At 48.8% G+C, this 20,087-nt stretch overlaps 1 protein-coding gene across 1 annotated transcript in view; it reads right to left on the bottom strand.

Moving 5' to 3' along the window:
- TULP4 (TUB like protein 4) overlaps positions 1 to 20,087 on the bottom strand; it is an 865,190-nt gene that overhangs the window by 693,053 nt on the left and 152,050 nt on the right. The window contains exon 2 of the mRNA XM_078649123.1: positions 12,178 to 14,334. Coding sequence (XP_078505249.1) covers positions 12,178 to 12,429 — 252 coding nt within the window. The 5' untranslated portion in view covers positions 12,430 to 14,334. The remainder of the gene's footprint in view (positions 1 to 12,177; positions 14,335 to 20,087) is intronic.

The raw sequence follows: 20,087 nt of genomic DNA, 5'->3' as shown, positions 1-20,087 counted from the left end.
AGATCTAACATCTGATGATGTCAATCTGGCGGCGGTACCTCCGTTTAAAATCAGGGCAGGAAAGGAGGTCGCTCTTTTCCAGCTCTAGCCCTGGTGCTATGGAACAATCTGCCTACAATTCTTTGGAAAACTTCCAATCACTTCTGTTTTTATCGATGAAGCCTCGACTTTATTCTTGCAGGGGGTGGGGAGGGGATAAGAACACTGGTAGGGTGATGGACTGCCCAACATGGAAGGACTTTAGGTAAGAAGTCCACCGAGTCCTCAGCACCAGTTTGTCCAGCACAAAGGTGATAGAGAGCGGGTTCACCAACAGGGCCTGAAGTTCACTCATGATGAAGTGATCGCAATGGGGAAAACGTTCTTAATAATCAGAAGACTCTGCAAGCAGCTGTACATTTACTCAAAGAGCATACACATGAGAAACTTCAATTCCAAACTAATTATCTCTGTGGCACCACAAATGGTTTGGGAGCGAACATACGAGTCAAACATTGAACAAACAATCACAAAAGGAGACTTAAATGAGGATGGTTTGTCTGGGAAATGCAAATAAGCCAAAAGAGCCGACAAATAACCTTTAATAGGGCACATGACTAGGCCTAGCTGGACCAAAGACAAAACAAACAAACAAACATCTGACAGTTTGGTTTGTAAAGGATCTGTCCAGAGGACTCCACAATAGGCCACACATTTATCACAACGCCCGGCATAAATGGACTTCATTGAAGGGCGCCTGTCAGCAAGAACAACTTCGATTGGCAGATTAAACACATGTACCTGACGTAGGACTCATAGGTGTAAGCTGCGCAGGTTCAGAGTGAAGGGTCCTGTCCTATTGATGGGACAAAAGATACTCCTAAAGTGGTAGTCTGACCGGAGGGCAAATATTTATGCCCAGAAGATGCCCAGAAGTTCTGGGTACCACAATCTCTTGGCCCAATCCAGAACAACCAGGATGCCTTGGGCCTTGTTGTTTCTTATCTTTTTCAGAACTCTGGTCAGGAGAGGCACAGGTGGGAAAGTGTACCATTCCATCCGGAATGCATTTCATAGCGAGTCTCTTCGCGGAAACTCCAACGCACAAAAACATTGACAGTGTGCACTCTCGACAGGGGCAAAACGATCTAGCCAGAGTTCTCTCCTCTGCCAGAAGCTGCCGTCTGACAACTTGGGGTATAGACACCATTCAAGATCTACCAGACACCACTAGCTGAGCTCATCGGCTCTGGCATTCAAGGATCTTGCCAGGTGGTTCATAATCGGGGAAATGGCCAGAAGTGCCAACCAACTCCAGAGGGGCAGAGCTTCTAGGCACTGGACCACGGGCCCCACTCTGCTCTGCTTGTTGCAGTAGCACACGGCAACAATGCTGTCTGTGAGAACCTGTAACCAGCCTCGCTTTTCGAGACGTCAGGAATGCCTTCAAATCCAGGAGATGGATATGGAGCCATGGAGACCAAATTCATCTGAGCTCCACTATCCCCAGTTGACCTCCACAACCCAGCAGTGACGCATGTACAATGTATACTTCTAATGCACTTAACATTGCGCTTCGGCAACTACACACCATTCCTCCCCCACATGTATTTTTTAATGTAATAAATGGGAGTAGACAAGGAATGCAGATCACCAGGGAGCAATCTTCAGGCCAGCCTTCTCTGCAAAGATGGCTTTGAGGGGCCCTCAAGCAGCGCAGAGTTGGAGATGAATGTGCTTCCGCCATTAAAAACCATAAACACTTCACATTATAATTGAACACAGAGCACAAAGTAATTGCCCGTCAAGTTTAGTGGAATTGTTCTGGACCAAGCAGAAATTTATGGCCACTTGTCCTTGGGAGAGCAACCAATGACCTCTGACAGCATCATGCCTGAGCCTTGCAACCATGGTCGGGGGGGGGGGGGGGGGGGGGGGGTAAGGGGAGGTAGGAGGGGAGAGGGCATTAGCCTACGTCAGGGAGAAATGGACTGCTGAAGCCTTACTTTCTGTGAAGGGGTAAATGTGTTAAGAGGGAAGCCTCCAGACAAAGAACTAGACGTTTCGATAAAGCTGCAGACAAACACGAAAAACACAAGCCTGTCGCCATATAGAAAACCAGCAGACGCTAGAAAACGCACAACATGCTCTTTAGGCACAAAGAGTAAGCTCTCTGCCACTATGGGATGATGTACATGGAATGTGTTGGCAATAAGCGAGGAGAGCGCGAGCCACTATATTTATTTATTTGCTGAGTTTTATATAGCGCTGGCTAGACCCGGAGGTATCAGAGCGCTTTACATGAGGAATTAGCGAGTTACAAAATGAACATCAGATTACAGGAGCCTGGTTTCAGATAGGAGAAAAAAAACAGAGTTACACAGTAACAAGAGGTACTATAGCAGAGAATACCATATAAATACGACATATGGGGAATAGAAGGAAGAAGGGGAAAGGTAAAAGGGGTGGGAAGAAGAAAGGGGCAGGTAAGGACCAGCAACGGGAAAAGAGCTTCATGGGAACCAAACGTCAGTGTGAGATACAAACAAACCGGCTAGAAATTTGGCAATCATAACATACGGTGTTGCGTTGCAAGATGAGAGGGGAGTATGCAGTGGTCAAAGTGGGGAAAAAAAAGTAGGGGAACTGTGGGTGGAGAATCAGGGGGCGGGAATAACCAAAGATTGGATCAGTGGGCGGAGTCAGGGGTGTGGCTAGAAATAGCAAAACATACCATTTTTAGTATGTTTAGCATTTCACTGACCAGTTACAGCTTATAACGTTATTTAATTCAAACAATGGATAAACATGTTTGAGGTGTAATTCAGGAAAAAGCAAACACTCAAAGGGAATACAGGTTTATGTAAAGCATGTGAATTATAAGCAGGAACAACATGTTCCCTTGATGCTTTTACTCTCATTGTTCAGAAATCCATGAGTATTTTTTGTCTCAAACATTGAGGACATGAATACAGGGCTCCTCCAGTACACATGTGTTAAGCAGGGCTCAGAAGAGAAAGGGACTGTCAGAAAAATCTAGACTCACGGAAACCCACAAAGGCTCCTTCATATTCATGTCAGCCAGCTAGCTGCTCATCTATACTACTATTATAAAGGAAGAAATTTCAGCCTTTGAGGCGGGTAAACTCGGGAACCACAGCGCCAATCCATACACCCGATACACCGTTGGAATCGTCAGGGGGTGTAGATGGTTATAGGCTATATAAATTACAAAAAAAAGTTATTTAAAAATTTTACAGTAAAAAAAAAGTAGTCCCTCCGAAGTAGCACACGTCAGGAGCGCGGGAAGGAGCGGCGTCCAGGAGCGCGACGAGGCGCGGCGGACATGGCGTGGGGGAGGAGCGCTGACGTGAGGAGCAGCGGACAGGCCAGCGGCGGTGCGACCAGCGGACAGGCGGGAGGAGCGGCGGCTGAGGTAAGGGGACCCATGTCGGGGCAGGCGGGGGACGGGCTGGGCGGGGGCCCGGGCTGCAGGAGAAAAGAGAATGATCCCGTGTTTTTATGGTGAAACAGCAATCATTAACACACCTCTAGGCCAAAAACATGGGAGGAGCGCTGACGTGAGGAGCAGCGGACAGGCCAGCGGCGCTGCGACCAGCGGACAGGCGGGAGGAGCGGCGGCTGAGGTAAGGGGACCCATGTCGGGGCAGGCGGGGGACGGGCTGGGCGGGGGCCCGGGCTGCAGGAGAAAAGAGAATGATCCCGTGTTTTTATGGTGAAACAGCAATCATTAACACACCTCTAGGCCAAAAACATTAGCTATGATGTAAGCTTTCCCAGCCAATGTACACTCTGTAGAACGGATTGGTCAGCTGTACACCTCTGCAAAGAAGAACAGACATATTTAGAGCAGTATATCAGCAGCGGACAGGCGGGAGGAGTGGCGGCTGAGGTAAGGGGACCCATGTCAGGGCAGGCGGGGGTCGGGACAGGCGGGGGACGGGACAGGCGGGGGACGGGCCGGGCGGGGGCCGGGCTGCTGGACAATATCGGGGCGGGCGGGCGTCGCGGAAGCCTGTTGCTTCCAGACAACGTCGGGACGGGCTGCTAGTTAATAATATAGCAAAAAGAACAACTCATGGACAGAATGCAGAACAATGTCATACATTCACCCCAGTTCAGAGATCTGGGCCTAAATCCATCGTTTTTTTGCTCACCATGCCATTCCAGTTTGGACCCAGCCATATGCAAATCAGTCTTGATCCTGCGCCCAATGGGACCAGTCCAGCCCGAACTGCCAGGCCATATGTATTCAACTGTCCTTTCATTCGGGAAGTGGACACAAAGCAGTACCCACTGAACTATGCACATAAAATAGTGCTCTTTGATATCCATGGTACACGTTCTTTCCAGCAGGCATATTACACTTCTGCGCTACCGTAGGAGAGTAAAACAGCCACTAGACAAAACATGCTCCCATCTCTCTCCAGCAGGTACATTGATCACCAAAGTTATCTTGGCACTTGTATTGTTGACCGAAACCTGCTGAATATACAAAGAACTTTGCAGTGTTTTTAAAACTCCTGCACTTGTACAAAACCGGCTCCCCCAAACTAAACTGGCCCCCTACCATTCCAGTCGCCCTGGGAAACGCCTGATGCCTGGAACGGCCAGTCCGGCATTGTTACCTTTTTCAATGCAATACTGCAGATATGTATGCTTATTAGATATAAACGTCATGGATCACTGTGTTTCCAGTTTAGGAATGCCCAGGTAGCCCGTTCAGAGTAGTCAGTTTGTTAAAATAAACTAGTTTGTGTGCCTCCCTGCACCACAGCGTCCTCTACACAGAGGATTTTACACTCCTTGTTCTGGAATCCACTGTTATTCAAGGGCCGATATTGCATTGTCAACAGTCTGCTCTGCTCTGTTGTGTCACCAGTTAATTCACAGTTGTCTGATGGCCCTTTCAGTGTTGCTTTGCAGGCCCCTAGATAGAAGGGATTGGGGAGGAGGTTGTGGGCACTGCAGAGTAGGGGGGCCAACTGGCATGGGCGCAAATTCAGAATGGGGAGTGTAAAAGTTCAGGACAAGGGGTCAAAATTCACAACAAAATTCAGGACAGGAGGTCAAAATTCGGGACAAAAATTCAGGGCAACAGGTATGCTTTGCTGACACATCAGTGGATGTCATGCCATAGTATATGAATAAATAGGCAAGGAACATAAGTACAAGTCACTTCTCCTGCCCGGTCACTTCTCCTTCCCAATCACCGCTCCTTCCCTGTCATTTCCCCTGCCCCGTCACTGCTGCTTCCCGTTGACTGCTTCTGCCCGTTCACTGCTCCTGCCCGTTCACTGCTCCTGCCCGTTCACTGCTCCTGCCCGTTATCTGCTCCTGCCCGTTATCTGCTCCTGCTCGTTATCTTCTCCTGCCCCGTCACTTCTCCTGCCCCGTCACTTCTCCTGCCCCGTCACTTCTCCTGCCCCGTCACTTCTCCTGCCCCGTCACTTCTCCTGCCCCGTCACTGCTCCTGCCCCGTCACTGCTCCTGCCCCGTCACTGCTCCTGCCCCATCACTGCTCCTTCCCCGTCAGTACTGCTGTCCAGTCAATACTCCTGTCCAGTCAGTACTCCTGCACATGCACGATCAACGAGCCTCGTCAATTTCTCTACCCCCTCCCTTCTCCTGCCCCGTCACTTCTCCTGCCCTGTTCACCGCTCCTGCCCTGTTCACCGCTCCTGCCCTGGGACTGCACCTGCTCATGCCTAATCACTGCTTCTGCCCAGTCGCCTCTCCAGCCCTGTCGCCTCTCCTGCCCTGTCGCCTCTCCTGCCCTGTCGCCTCTCCTGCCCTGTCGCCTCTCCTATCCGTTCACTGTTCCTGCCTCGTTCACTGCTCCTGCCCCGTTCACTGCTCCTGCCCCGTTCACTGCTCCTGCCCCGTCACTTCTCCTGCCCCGTCACTTCTCCTGCCCCGTCACTTCTCCTGCCCCGTCACTTCTCCTGCCCCGTCACCTCTCCTGCCTCGTCGCCTCTCCTGCCCTGTCGCTTTTCCTGCCCTGTCGCCTCTCCTGCCCCGTCACTGCTCCTGCCCCGTCACTGCTCCTGCCCCGTCGCCTCTCCTGCCCCGTCGCCTCTCCTGCCCGGTCACCTCTCCTGCCCGGTCACCACTCCCGCCCGGTCACCACTCCCGCCCGGTCACCACTCCCGCCCGGTCACCACTCCCGCCCGGTCACCACTCCCGCCCGGTCACCACTCCCGCCCGGTCACCACTCCCGCCCGGTCACCACTCCCGCCCGGTCACCACTCCTGCCCGGTCACCTCTCCTTTCCTGTTGCCTCTCCTGCCCAGTCACTGCTCCTGCCCCATCACTGCTCCTACCCCGTCACTTTTCCTGCCCCGTTCACCGCTCCTGCCCCGTTCACCGCTCCTGCCCCGTTCACCGCTCCTGCCCCGTTCACCGCTCCTGCCCCGTTCACCGCTCCTGCCCCGTTCACCGCTCCTGCCCCGTTCACCGCTCCTGCCCCATCACCGCTCCTGCCCCGTTCACCGCTCCTGCCCCGTTCACCGCTCCTGCCCCATCACCGCTCCTGCCCCATCACTTCTGTTCACTGCTCCTGCCCAGTGACCACTCCTGCTCACTCCTAATCACCGCTCCTGCCCCATCACTACTCCTGCCCCGTCACCTCTCCTTTCCTGTGGCCTCTCCTGTCCCATCACTACTCCTGTGCCGTCACTGCTCCTGCCCCGTCACTGCTCCTGCCCCGTCACTTCTCCTGCCCCGTCACTTCTCCTGCCCCGTCACTTCTCCTGCCCCGTCACTTCTCCTGCCCCGTCACTTCTCCTGCCCCGTCACTTCTCCTGCCCCGTCACTTCTCCTGCCCCGTCACTTCTCCTGCCCCGTCACTTCTCCTGCCCCGTCACTTCTCCTGCCCCGTCACTTCTCCTGCCCTGTCACCTCTCCTGCCCCATTACCTCTCCTTTTCTGTCGCCTCTTCTGTCCCGTCACTGTTCCTTCCCTGTTCACTCTGTGTACAACATGGGCAAATTACACAAGGGGGCAAGTTCCCCAGAGTACTCTGTTTGGGGAAAGCTCTTCTGTCATTACTAACTCTGACCTTATTGCAAACAGGAAAACGCGTTGTACCACAAATTCCCTGCGTGTGCGTCTACCACCGGACTGCGTTAACACCTAGCGTGCATCGTGTTAGAGGTCTTTTTTGTAAGCTTGAACAATCAGACAATAAGGGCACTTTGTAAACTGTAGTATATTTGGAGGATCTGGACTAGAGGTTTTTACAGAAGACATATTATATCCTGAAAAACGATCGATTTAATTCACTGATGACACAGTATCCTAAAAGGGAAAAGGTCTTCACACCAGGACACTCAACGGAGGGGGATTTGTCTCGCAGAACACCATCCCTCAAGCTCCAGATCCAAACAAGATCGGCACACCATCGTCAAAGGCAGATGGCGGGCGCATTGTCATTCGAAAGGGGTTAATCGGCCTCAATCGGAATGACAATGGGCCTGTCCTCAGTCTGTGAGAGCTCAGGGAGGGGCTGCTGCAGCCTCTGGAGTTCAACAGGGAAGAGCGAGCAGCCCCTGGAAGCTGAATGAAAAAGTTATCGTTATTAAGTAGGACTATTTTTGCTGTCCCTGGATGATTTTTTGAAAGAAAGAAGTAGGGGAACGGACTGAAATAATTTTTCAAAGTGGGGGCACGCCATGCCCTTCCGATCCCGCCTACTTCTACCACTGGGAGTATGAAACCCAAAAGGGGGCGGGGGGTCATCTCAGGATAGAGGACAATCAGGCGACATCGGGTGTAGTCCAGAGGCATGATGAATCGGATTGAGGCCGCCAAGATGGAGGACCCGAGTCACGGGACCTGATGGCAATTAACCCAAAATGGCGGGGCAAGTAAAAAACCAATCACAGAAATTACAAGGCAGCTGACTCCACGGAGCAGGGTTGGGAGTGGGCGGGGGTGGCAGTTACCGGAGCAAGGAGGGAGGAGGGCTGAAGGTAGCCGATCAAAGACACAGGGAAATTACATGCAACACATATTTTGATCAAGGGAAGCAGAGGTGAATATAGTGGCAAGTATGGTACCCCAACGACACGCAGGAGGTGAAAGTGGAGAAAAGAAGGAAATGTCTGGTCAGGTGAGTTTTATGCCCGACCTGAAAGTTATGAGAGTGCTAACGCATTGGAAAAGAATGGGGATTAGGTCCAGGACATAAAGTGACTCTCTGGAGACGTCACATCAGCAGGGACATCGTTTTCCGGTCCCAAGCTTTCGGGTACGAACCATTGTGTTCTGGGAGGTATGGTCCGTGTGCACTTCAACTGAACCAATGAACTACATTTCCAGGTAACAAGGTTTGTAGAAGGAAATACTGAACCAGAGGAAGGCTGACCTTTCCCCACCACATCCCCTAAAATGTTGTTGGAAGTTTTTTTTTTTTTATTTAAACAATTTTAATTAATAAAAAACTATTAAAACTAACTAAAAGCCAGAGCTTCCGACAATCAACCAAACACTCCGAAAAAGTCCCAGGAAGGAAGCGGATGAAAATCTGAGATCTTCACGGTTTCATTAGAGGTATGACGTTTTATATAAATGTTACAGTAACCTACAATTAATGAGATCGCCTATGCAGACCAAGTAGGCTTCTTTACCTTACCAAATCTGTGCATATATAAAGAATATATGCAAAGTATTATCTGAGGTGGCTAACCAGCCTTCTTCTGAACAGTGCCCTCATTGCAAACCATAGGTTCGAGAGGTAACCTGGAGAGATATTCACTTCTGAAAATATGATACTACTGCATTCCCGGCTAGACACTTGGCTAAAGGACATTTAGAAACTGCAGCCACAACGAGTGACCAACCACAATCCTTACCCCTGGAAAAAAGCAGGCACAAGTACAATAAAAAAAACTGAAACTGCTTATTACGCTGCACAGACACACATGGTATGATGATATAGAGAAGAGCACATGCAAGAAGAGAATAACAAGCATTGGAAATGCAATAGGTCTCGCAATAGAAAAGTTGTAGCTATTGGTTTTGTAATTGACAAATTTCTTTTAATGTGTGGGTCTTGAAACTTGCAAAAGTAATAGCTTTGTCATTTATAATGGCAATACTTTATACTTTTTCAAATGTGACACCTATAGCATTTGTAATGTCAACGATACATACAATCCAGACCCTACTGCCTTTGACAGCGCTCGTGCTTTGCAGAGAGGTACAATGGCAGGCAGGGTGGGTGTCTGTAAAGGTGGAGCAGCCAAGGAACTGAGTTAAGGAGCCGCTGTGCTAAGAGAGAAGAGCTGTGTGACAACAGTCAAAGCAGCAGGGGACGAGCTGCATTTTTGCCACCCACGAAAAACAAGCTTTCGGCATTGTGGGGGGCTAATTGGGGAGAGTGGGGAAAGGGCCTGAGGTTTCAGTGTGGGGGGTGGGGGGGGGGGGGGGCTGAGACCAGCTGACTCAGCCTGTCCCTTGGTGTGCATTCAGAAGAATGTAGCCCAGAACTCAGCTGGTAACAGGCTTACATTAGCGCTCAAAAATAATAAATCTTGCCACCATGAAGCTTCAAATGAGTCCAACAATGGAAGCAATACTGCATCTCCCAGGTAGACTTTAGATTTACTGATTAACCAATTGCACATATGTACATGTCTTTCAAGTAGCAGGCACTGGCGAGAAGGCGTGTTGTCCTTTAGCCAGCGAACTGCTTCTTGCCTACAGAAGCGTCCCGTGACCAGAGGAGTAACAAGAGAATGAATGGCAGAGGTAGGCAAGCGTTAGGGTATGGCCAGGGTTAGTCAGTGCTGGGGCTAAAGCAAATCAGAAGGGGGTCAGAAAAGCGTTCAAGCAGTGGTTAGGTTGAGCACTGGGCTAAAAAAAAAACGATGCTTGTTGTGGAGATTGCCGCTGTGGGAAAGTCACTTTGGGTGTATTTGAAAGTCCCCTGAATTTTCTGTGATGTTTTCCGATTACAGATTCTCTCTTGCAGACTTGTCTTAAGTTCAGCGCATGACAGATTCTTGATCACCAGAAGGCACCTGAAACTCTGCATTCTTAATTAACAGGAACACATTTACAAAATAAGGGCTCGACGCATGACGTTTTGCTCGCACTACATGAAGCACGTGTTTCTGGTTACCGAATGTAGAGGTCATCTCTTCCTCGACCTCGCAAGGATGAAAGTCTGCGCTGGAGCAGGAGGCCCTGGTGGCAAATAGACTCCTGCAGTTGATGCTTCAGGCCAGGGCACGTCCTGCATTACAGGGCCCTGGCAGTGTTCAAACTGGATGGTTTCATGGCTCTTTTCGCCATCCCTGGACGGGGAGGCTGCTGTGAAAGACGCTGAGGCAGTAACCTGAACATTCCTGGAGGACGTCCAAGGAAGGAAGGGAGCGGGAAGAGATAAAGGAGGGGTGGAGTGAGCCTGGAGAGGGCGGAAGGGGAGAGAGCCAAGGCAGGGGGCGGAGAGGCGGAAGGGGAGGCAGACATAAGGGCGGGACGCGAGAGAGCCAAGGCTGCGGATGTAAAGGGTGAATAAGTGAGCGCTACGAATGAAGGAAGGAAGGAGTGGAGTGGACTGAGAGTTGGAGACAGCAGCGAGAGGCCAGTGCAGACGGGGCCATTAAACAGGAGGGATAATGATAGTGAAGGGAGGCCGTGAAAGGATGCGAGACGGTGAGGGGGCAGTGCAGGGAGGAAAGAGCCGTTAATGGGTCAGAGGGGGACCCGTGAGGGAGGTAGTCACCCACAAGAGGAGGGAGAGAGAAGAGAAACGAAGATAAGTGAGAGGGAGAGCAGCAAAGAGGTAGTGGAGAAACGGGGAGTGAACTGGTTGTAAAAAGAATAGAGTGAGGAGACGGGCGTTGAAGTTGGGCGGTTGTGAAGAGAAGTGTCTGGAAAGAATGTTAGTGGAATGGAGAAATGGATTTAACAAGACGGAGGGAAGAGAGGGGAGGGGGGAGGGGGGAGGAGAAATGCGACACGGCGGGAAGGGGCAGGCAGGATGACTCAGGGGAGGGGGCGGAGCAGGGCAGAGCGGCATGTGGGTGTGAAGAACCGGGCCTTTGAAGTGAAGCTAAGCTTCACTTCAAAGGTGTCGGAGGAATGCGGGCGGCTGTGCACGCGCTTTTAAGCTCAATGCACATGCGCATTGAGCTTAAAAGTCACGGGCACTGCAAGGAATCGCCACGATTCCTTGCAAGTTAGATAAAGTGTAGATGAGCCCCTATAGTCTCGCTTGCTCGATGCGCATGCGCATCGACAGGCGAGACCTAAAAAAACAAATTTGGCCTAACGGCTAGGGCGGTCGACCTCGAATCTGGAGACCTGGGTTCGAGTCTCGGCAATGACGCTGATCATCACTGTTCGTTTCCAAGGCCACAAGGTTTTTCAAACGTATTGGGATTTCTCTGGTATGTGTTGCCCATTCCCCTAAAGTTTATACATCTGTTCGTGGCCCTATGTCTTTCAGTTTTGGTATGCTATGTTTCCATAAATCATAACGTGCATTAGTGCTGTCATGGCCATAAAATATTTGGTACATGTCAACATGGGAGAGGAGTTGGTCTAACGGCTAGGGCGCTCGACCTCGGACCTGGGGATCTGGGTTCGAGTCTCGGTAACGACGCCAAAACCTCCTGTGATTCTGGGCAAATCACTTAATGCCTAAAATGAAAGTGTGTCCTGATGTAACGTAACTGGAAAATATGTAAAGCCTGATTCGGTTCGGGTCTAGTTCGCGCTATATAAAAAAAACTCTGCAACAGTGATCTGAGTGTGCAGATAATCAAAATATTTTTGTCAGTAAATTAGCACATGCAGATTAGCGCCACCAAGTGCCTAAATAATTCTTCTAGCATACAGGTAAATCATAGCTTTGAAAGGCGAGAATCTGCATAATACATTATCTAATTACCCATCATAACATTTGAATCATACACGGACTCTCCAAAAAAACCATAGACAAATCAGAATTTCCATATAGACCCAATATGGGTCGTCACCAGAGATAAACAGCAAGAAGCAATGTAAACGGGGACAATGAAGAAAAATCATTTCCGCACCAAGGACAGAACTGCTTCAAGCAAGGATGAATACAAATAGCCCCTACTGTTATGAAAGAATACATACAACAGAAATTAAGCATCACTCCAGTATACTTAAGAGGTTAATGACAGATGACCCGCTTACCTCGCTGTTGTGGCCTCTCAGATTAAAGTTGGTCCTCTGAGGAGTATTTCGATCTCTCTTGCAGTGGCTGGAGGTGAAGGTAACACCAACAACTCCTCTTCCATTCCCTGTGGCCAGCCACCCTTCCTCATAATACCGTCTCCTGCACACCGGCTTCTCCTTCTCGCTTTTGGGAACTCTGCCTTTCCATGACAGGCACAGGATGTTTGAATCACTGCAAAGGACAGGCCCATGTTCCACTGCTGCATGCATGCTTTTAAACGTCCTTGTCCTGCCCTCACTTTCTATATTGTGTTACATTTGGGGTGGGGCAGGAAGTGGATTGGTGCAGGAAGGTGAAGTTGCAGAGGAACCTTTAAAACGCTATTTGAATAGATCCGAGGTCACTTTGTTTGTACCCATCCACCAAATGCATAATTGGGAAAAAACATGAAAAATGAAGATTGCAGTCAGCTCGGTAAATGTTATTTTTTTTGTAAAAAATCAAAAACCTTCAGGTCAGGAGTGGGGTTTCTGCATCCATCTGAAATATGTTCATCATCTACAACTGCATAGACCTCGTTCAGCCATCACTATGTTGTCTGCAGACAGGCTGCACTACAAGATGACGATCTGCAGAGTGAGGTCTTAATCTGGGCTTTAAGTAATTTAAGGCTTTTCAACACAGTGTTCTACACTGGTGTCAGTGTTTTGGGGCAGATGTGGAATAGGGCAGGGGTACAACAAGAATGCTTTTCCCATCCACGTCACTGACATTCTGCTATTAAACAGGTTAAGAGTGCATAAGGAATAGAACAAGTGGGCCAAAGGAATACACCTTACAGTCTCAGCCCTTTTCAGAAACGCAATTTCAGGCCAGGCTTGCTTGTGCAAGACTCGGACTGCAATCTTGGCTCTCTCTGTCATACACAGCAGCCTGGAGAGCTACCGACTTCAGAAATTGGTAGACTGGTCTATTGCAATTTATATTTTTGGCTATTTTTTTTTGCTTTCCTAAATAACGTGGCCGTTTCCCTACTTTATCAGTGCATGGAAATTAGCTTCAGTACGGTCCGTTTTTAGAACGCTACACCCAAGACACGTATTTTTTGTCACCTCCTAATCTCATTTGAGATACTAAAATGCCTGCTACACTATGCAAAATAGTAACTTGCCAGCCTGCTCTAGAAAGATATGCAAAGGCCAAATTAGCACACCCCAAACCAAGCTACAAGCCATCTAGAAATACCGTGATGACTAAAACAGGAGCCAGGAGAGGTGGGTGAAATTGGATGGGGAAAAGTGCACATTTTTCAGAAAGAGAGGAATTTGTGATATGAAACCATTTTTTTCTTATGTTCCCGTTTTCTTCAATGGTGTAAAAGTGGAGACTTTATTTTGATATAGCCTTTTTTTCTTCATCAGTGGCAATCACAGGGCCGATTCGTGATGTTTAAGCCAGAGGAACAGATTAAATAAAACGAAATTGTATTTTCTCTCGATCGTAAAAAAGCTAGTGGTATGTCTGCAACAAGAGAGAGAGTACAAAGATCAGCTGTGAATGGAGTTCATGACAACTCTGGCCCAGCACAGAGCAGGACACCTGTCAGTCCAAGGCTCAAACTGGCCTCCCCATCTTTGAATGTCCCTCTTTGCAGCTGATCACAATTCCATGATGACCACACCTTGGCTGGACTCCAACAACATTTTCTCCTCATATCTCGCTCGAACACCCCAAGCTAAAAAGGTGGCCATGACTGCCAGCAATTCTCTTTTCATCCAACACAAATTCCTTCCACCAAGCAGCCTACCAGTATTCTTGGCAATCACTTTACATCTTGGCCCGCAGAAAACATTTGTGGAGTTGAATCTCTGCAAGGCACTACTTGAAACTTCCTTCAACTTTGAAAAGTGGGTGCTCTTTGGACAGTCAGTCCCGGGTGCCACGAGGGGACATGATTTCTGTATCAACAGTTTGCATTTTGCTCTGGAAATAATGGGCATCCACTGTTAAGCTACAGAACATGTTCTGAAGTCAGCGTATCTAAATTTGTATATTAAGAACAACATGAACTGCAGGCTTGTTAGCTAGGTTATTTGGCCTACATCCAGCATTCCAGGAATTAGCTGCTCACGTTAAAGCAGGCATCAACACTTTTGGCATAGACGCTCCCAATTCTGTGAAAAAAATAAAATAACAACTATTAACTTTAAAGCCTGAAAAGTATTTACATGTATACAATTTATTGTATTGCAGCCTAAGCTTTTGCAGTTATTCCACAATAATAAATACTACAGTGAGCGTGGCATCAAGCATTCTATGTACGGTTATAGAACCGGGTTATTGTACAGCGCATCGTTTGCTCACTAGTTAGCCTCCTAAGGCCGTTAGGAGACATGGTGCACAGACGGTCATCTGCATGTTGGCGTTTGTCGACGTGGGCCACCATGGGCTGGTGGGATTGTATATAACAATGCTCTACCTAACTCGTGCACAGAGGTTCATGAGTTATCCCTATAGACACAGAAGAGAATATTACATTCTTGTGACCTCCACTTAACAAATTTCAGTGTGATCGGTCAGTAACGGAGTGAATCACATATGTGTTGGCCAAAAGGACAATTCTTTGAAGCATCGGAACTTCAGAAAATATTGTTTTACCTTAACCAATTATGGGCAAACCTGCAAAAAAGATTGCCGATGCTGAATCATTTAGCTGAAAAAGGCAGGGATCATCACAGTAAACAGCCTTGAAGTTGCTTGTCTTGTGTATCAAATTCTCTCAGCACAAACAAGAAGATGTTGGTGACAAGGATTTGTCTTTCAACCTGATCCAAATCATGTGTAGAGAGATGCTTCTCACAACAGGGAACACTGAAGCTGTCTTCAGGCAGAAGCACCCACAGCACAAGCACAATGAGTTATGAGGGGTTGCCTGGCCTAGAAACATCATCACCTTCAACAAAAAACCACAGTTCTACCCTCACCTCTACCATTCATCAAATGGCAGTACTCAGGAAAAACGAATCATCATTCCTTGGTCAAAACATCTTCAGGGGGCCCGTCCTACAAGTTCCTCACTTCAGTGTCTGGGTTCCCACCCTACAGCCACAGGAATGCAGGCAATACACTTCCACCGCCTAGAAAGGTGTTGTCACCCCCATTTTGTGCCATGCTAAACCAGTGACATCCAAAAGGATGCCACTTTCCTCTTCCAATTAATACTGTGAGTTAAACGTTAAGGTTTCGTCCATTGCTACACAAGCCACACTGCCCGCTCCCCACTAAACACATTCCGCATTCCTTGCCAATCACACTCTATACTCCCCCCACCAATCAAGCTCACCCAAAACCACGCTATACACTCTGTACCACCTATGATTTGCAATCACCACCTGTGAAAAACATTTGTGCACAAGGAGGGTGGCTTGCAAAAAACTAGTAGTTGGGTGCACACTAACGGGGACCCCTTCTAAAGGAGGGGGCAGAGAAATATCCCACATGAAAGGCAAAAATGAGTTAAGAGAAGCTGTCAAAAGAATCACAAGAAGAAAACTACACACCTAACACTATGTAGCCCCCGGTCTTCATCTTTGAAACCCTGGAGCATACAAGGCCTACTTGATGCTCTACTCGTCTCCCACCACACACCACGAGACAACTGCCAGTACTGGGGAGCAGTACAACGCCAGAAAAGCACTGATCCCGCTGTTTCTGATGCTCCGGTCACTCTTGATAAAAGACAAGCATTTGCAATGCAATAGGTCTTGCATTAGGAAAGTTTGAGCTATTGGTCTTGTAAATGACACATTTTTTATTTATGTGTTGGTTTTGAAAATAGCGAAATTAATAGCTTTGTCATTTACAATGCCAATACTTTTGTCTTTTGCAAATGTGACACCTATAGCATTTGTAATACAACATGTTTTGTATTTACGTGACTTAAATGTATTGATATTACAAATAACAATGGCTTTTAATTTTTTTTAAATAATTAATACTTAAATAAAAGTTATTGTAATTTATAATGGCAATAGCTGAAACTTTTGTAAATAACTTTTGTGAAGATTATGTTCAGTGTATTTTATTGTGACGAAAATCCAAGAACAGAAGTGAAATATTAACATCTTTTTGTGACATTTGTAATAAAGCTTGAAACATTGCGAGAACATATTTGAACCAGTTGTTGTTGAATGGTTGCACAGATTGATACTGTGGTGTCGTTGAGTGATGTTGTGGTGGCGACGAGTGATGCTGTGGCGTTCAGTGATGCAGTGGTAGCGCATAGTGATGTTGTGGTGCCCCTGAGTGATGCTGTGGTGGTGCCATAGATAGAGTGAGGGCGATAGATAGCTAGAGTGAGGGCGATAGATAGCTAGAGTGAGGGCGATAGATAGCTAGAGTGAGGGCGATAGATAGCTAGAGTGAGGGCGATAGATAGCTAGAGTGAGGGCGATAGATAGCTAGAGTGAGGGCGATAGATAGCTAGAGTGAGGGCGATAAATAGCTAGAGTGAGGGCGATAGATAGCTAGAGTGAGGGCGATAGATAGCTAGAGTGAGGGCGATAGATAGCTAGAGTGAGGGCGATAGATAGCTAGAGTGAGGGCGATAGATAGCTAGAGTGAGGGCGATAGATAGCTAGAGTGAGGGCGATAGATAGCTAGAGTGAGGGCGATAGATAGCTAGAGTGAGGGCGATAGATAGCTAGAGTGAGGGCGATAGATAGCTAGAGTGAGGGCGATAGATAGAAAGAGTGAGGGCGATAGATAGCTAGAGTGAGGGCGATAGATAGCTAGAGTGAGGGCGATAGATAGAAAGAGTGAGGGCGATAGATAGAAAGAGTGAGGGCGATAGATAGAGTGAGGGCGATAGATAGAGTGAGGGCGATAGATAGAGTGAGGGCGATAGATAGTGTGAGGGCGATAGATAGATGTGTGTGGTTGGTTGTGTGTGTGTGGTTGTGTGTGTGGTTGTATGTGTGTAGTTGTATTTGGGTGTGGTTGTGTGTGTGGATGTGTGTGTGGTTGTGTGTGTGGTTGGGTGTGTGGTTGGGTGTGTGGTTGTGTGTGTGGTTGGGTGTGTGGTTGGGTGTGGTTGTGTGTGTGTGTGTTTGGGTGTATTGTTGTGGTTGTGTGTGTGGTTGAGTGTGTGTGTGTGTGTGTGTGTGGTTGAGTGTGTGGTTGAGTGTGTGGTTGAGTGTGTGGTTGAGTGTGTGTGGTTGTGAGTGTGTGTGGTGGTTGTGTGTGTGGTTGTGTGTGTGGTTGTGTGTGTGTGGTTGTATGTGTGTGGTTGTATGTGTGTGGTTGTATGTGTGTGGTTGTATGTGTGTGGTTGTATGTGTGTGGTTGTGTGTGTGTGGTTGTGTGTGTGTGGTTTTGTGTGTGTGGTTTTGTGTGTGTGGTTGTATGTGTGTGGTTGTATGTGTGTGTGCGTGGTTGTATGTATGTGTGTGCGGTTACAGAAGGATGTATGTGGAAGAGAGCAGCAGATCAGCACAGCAGAAGAGAACAGGGAGTTAGAGAAGGAGGCGGTGGAAGGGAACAGCAGATCAGCACGGGAGAAGAGAACAGGGAGTTGAAGAAGGAGGCGGGTGGAAGAGAGCAGCAGATCAGCACAGGAGAAGAGAAGAGAATAGGGAGTTAAAGAAGGAGGTGGGGTGGAAGAGAGCAGCAGATCAGAACAGGAGAAGAGAAGAGAACAGGGAGTTAAAGAAGGAGGCGGGTGGAAGAGAACAGCAGATCGGCACAGGAGAAGAGAAGAGAACAGGGAGCTAGAGAAGGAGGCGGTGGAAGAGAGCAGCAGATCAGTACAGGAGAATAGAAGAGAACAGGAAATTAGAAAAGGAGGTGGGTGGAAGAGAGCAGCACAGCAAAAGAGAACAGGGAGTTAAAGAAGGAGGCGGGTGGAAGAGAGCAGCAGATCAGCACAGGAGAAGAGAACAGAGTTAAAGAAGGAGGCGGGGTGGAAGAGAGCAGCAGATCAACACAGGAGAAGAGAAAAGGGAGTTAAAGAAGGAGGTGGGGTGGAAGAGAGCAGCAGATCAGCACAGCAGAAGAGAACAGGGAGTTCGAGAAGGAGGCGAGGTGGAAGAGAGCAGCAGATCAGCAGAAGAGAACAGGGAGTTAAAGGAGGCGAGGTGGAAGAGAGCAGCAGATCAGCAGAGGGAGAAAAGAAGAGAACAGGGAGTTAGAGAAGGAGGTGGGTGGAAGAGAGCAGCAGATCAGCACAGCAGAAGAGAACAGGAAGTTAACCCCTTCCATGCTTGGCCGATTCCGCTCCCGTGCTGAAGATTTCAGCGCGGGTGCGGTCATGACGGCCCCCAGCCGTCATCAGCACACAAGCACTGTAGTGCATGACGGCTGGGGCCGTCATCAGCATGCAAGGGGTTAAAGGAGGTGGTGGGTGGAAGAGAGCAGCAGATTAGCACAGGAGAAGAGAACAGGGAGTTAAAGAAGGAGGTGGGGTTGAAGAGAGCAGCAGAACAGCACGGGAGAAGAGAACAGGGAGGTAGAGAAGGAGGCGGGTTGAAGAGAGCAGCAGATCAGCTCTGGAGAAGAGAAGTGAACAGGGAGTTAGAGAAGGAGGTGGGTGGAAGAGAGCAGCAGATCAGCACAGGAGAAGAGAACAGGGAGTTAGCGAAAGAGGCGAGTGGAAGATAGCAGAAAGATTATCACAGGAGAAGAGAACAGGGAGTTAGAGAATGAGGCGGGAGGAAGAGAACAGCAGATCAGCATGTGAGAAGAGAACAGGGAGTTAGAGAAAGAGGCGGGTGGAAAAGAACAGCAGGTTAGCACAGGCGAAGAAAACGGAGTGAAAGAAGGAGGCGAATTGGAAGAGAGCAGCAGATCAGCACAGGAGAAGAGAATAGAACAGGGAGTTACAGAAGGAGGCAGGGTGAAAGAGAGCAGCTGATCAGCACAGGAGAAGAGAAGAGAACAGGGTGTTAGAGAAGGAGGTGGGTGGAAGAGAGGAACAGATTAGCACAACAGAAGAGAACAGGGAGTTAAAGAAGGAGGTGGGGTGGAAGAGAGCAGCAGATCAGCACAGGAGAAGAGAAGAGAACAGGGAGTTAGAGAAGGAGGCAGGGTGGAAGAGAGCAGCAGATCAGCACAGGAGAAGAGAAGAGAACAGGGTGTTAGAGAAGGAGGTGGGTGGAAGAGAGGAACAGATCAGCACAGCAGAAGAGAACAGGGAGTTAAAGAAGGAGGTGAGGTGAAAGAGAGCAGCAGATCAGCAGAAGTTAACAGAGTTAAAGAAGGAGGCGGGGTGGAAGAGAGCAACAGATCAGCACAGGAGAAGAGAAGAGAACAGGGAGTTAGCGAAGGAGGTGAGGTGGAAGAGAGCAGCAGATTAGCACAGGAGAAGAGAACAGGGAGTTAAAGAAGGAGGCGGGTGGAAGAGAGGGAGGGCGATAGAGGGAGGGAGGGAAGGCGATAGAGTGAGAGCGATAGAGGGAGGGCGATAGATAGAGGGAGGGCGATAGATAGAGGGAGGGCGATAGATAGAGGGAGGGGGATAGATAGAGGGAGGGCGATAGATAGAAGGAGGGCGATAGATAGATAAGAGGGAGGGCAATAGATAGAGGGAGGGCGATAGATAGATAGAGCGAGGGCGATGGATAGAGCGATGGCAATAGATAGAGGGAGTGAGGGCGGTAGAGTGAGGGTGGTAGAGTGAGGGCAGTAGAGTGAGGGCAGTAGAGTGAGGGCGGTAGAGTGAGGGCGGTAGAGTGAGGGCGGTAGAGTGAGGGCGGTAGATAGATAGAGGGAGGGCGGTAGATAGATAGAGGGAGGGCGATAGATAGATAGAGGGAGGGCGATAGATGGATAAGAGGGAGGGCAATAGATAGAGGGAGGGCGATAGATAGATAGAGGGAGGGCGATAGATAAATAGAGCGAGGGCGATAGATAGATAGAGCGAGGGCGATGG

The sequence above is a fragment of the Lissotriton helveticus genome, chromosome 6, assembly GCF_964261635.1.
Source record: "Lissotriton helveticus chromosome 6, aLisHel1.1, whole genome shotgun sequence".
In the NCBI taxonomy this organism is placed as follows: Eukaryota; Metazoa; Chordata; class Amphibia; order Caudata; family Salamandridae; genus Lissotriton; species Lissotriton helveticus.
The sequence above is the reverse complement of the archived record's forward strand: the minus strand, read 5'-3'. Positions and strand labels throughout refer to the sequence as shown.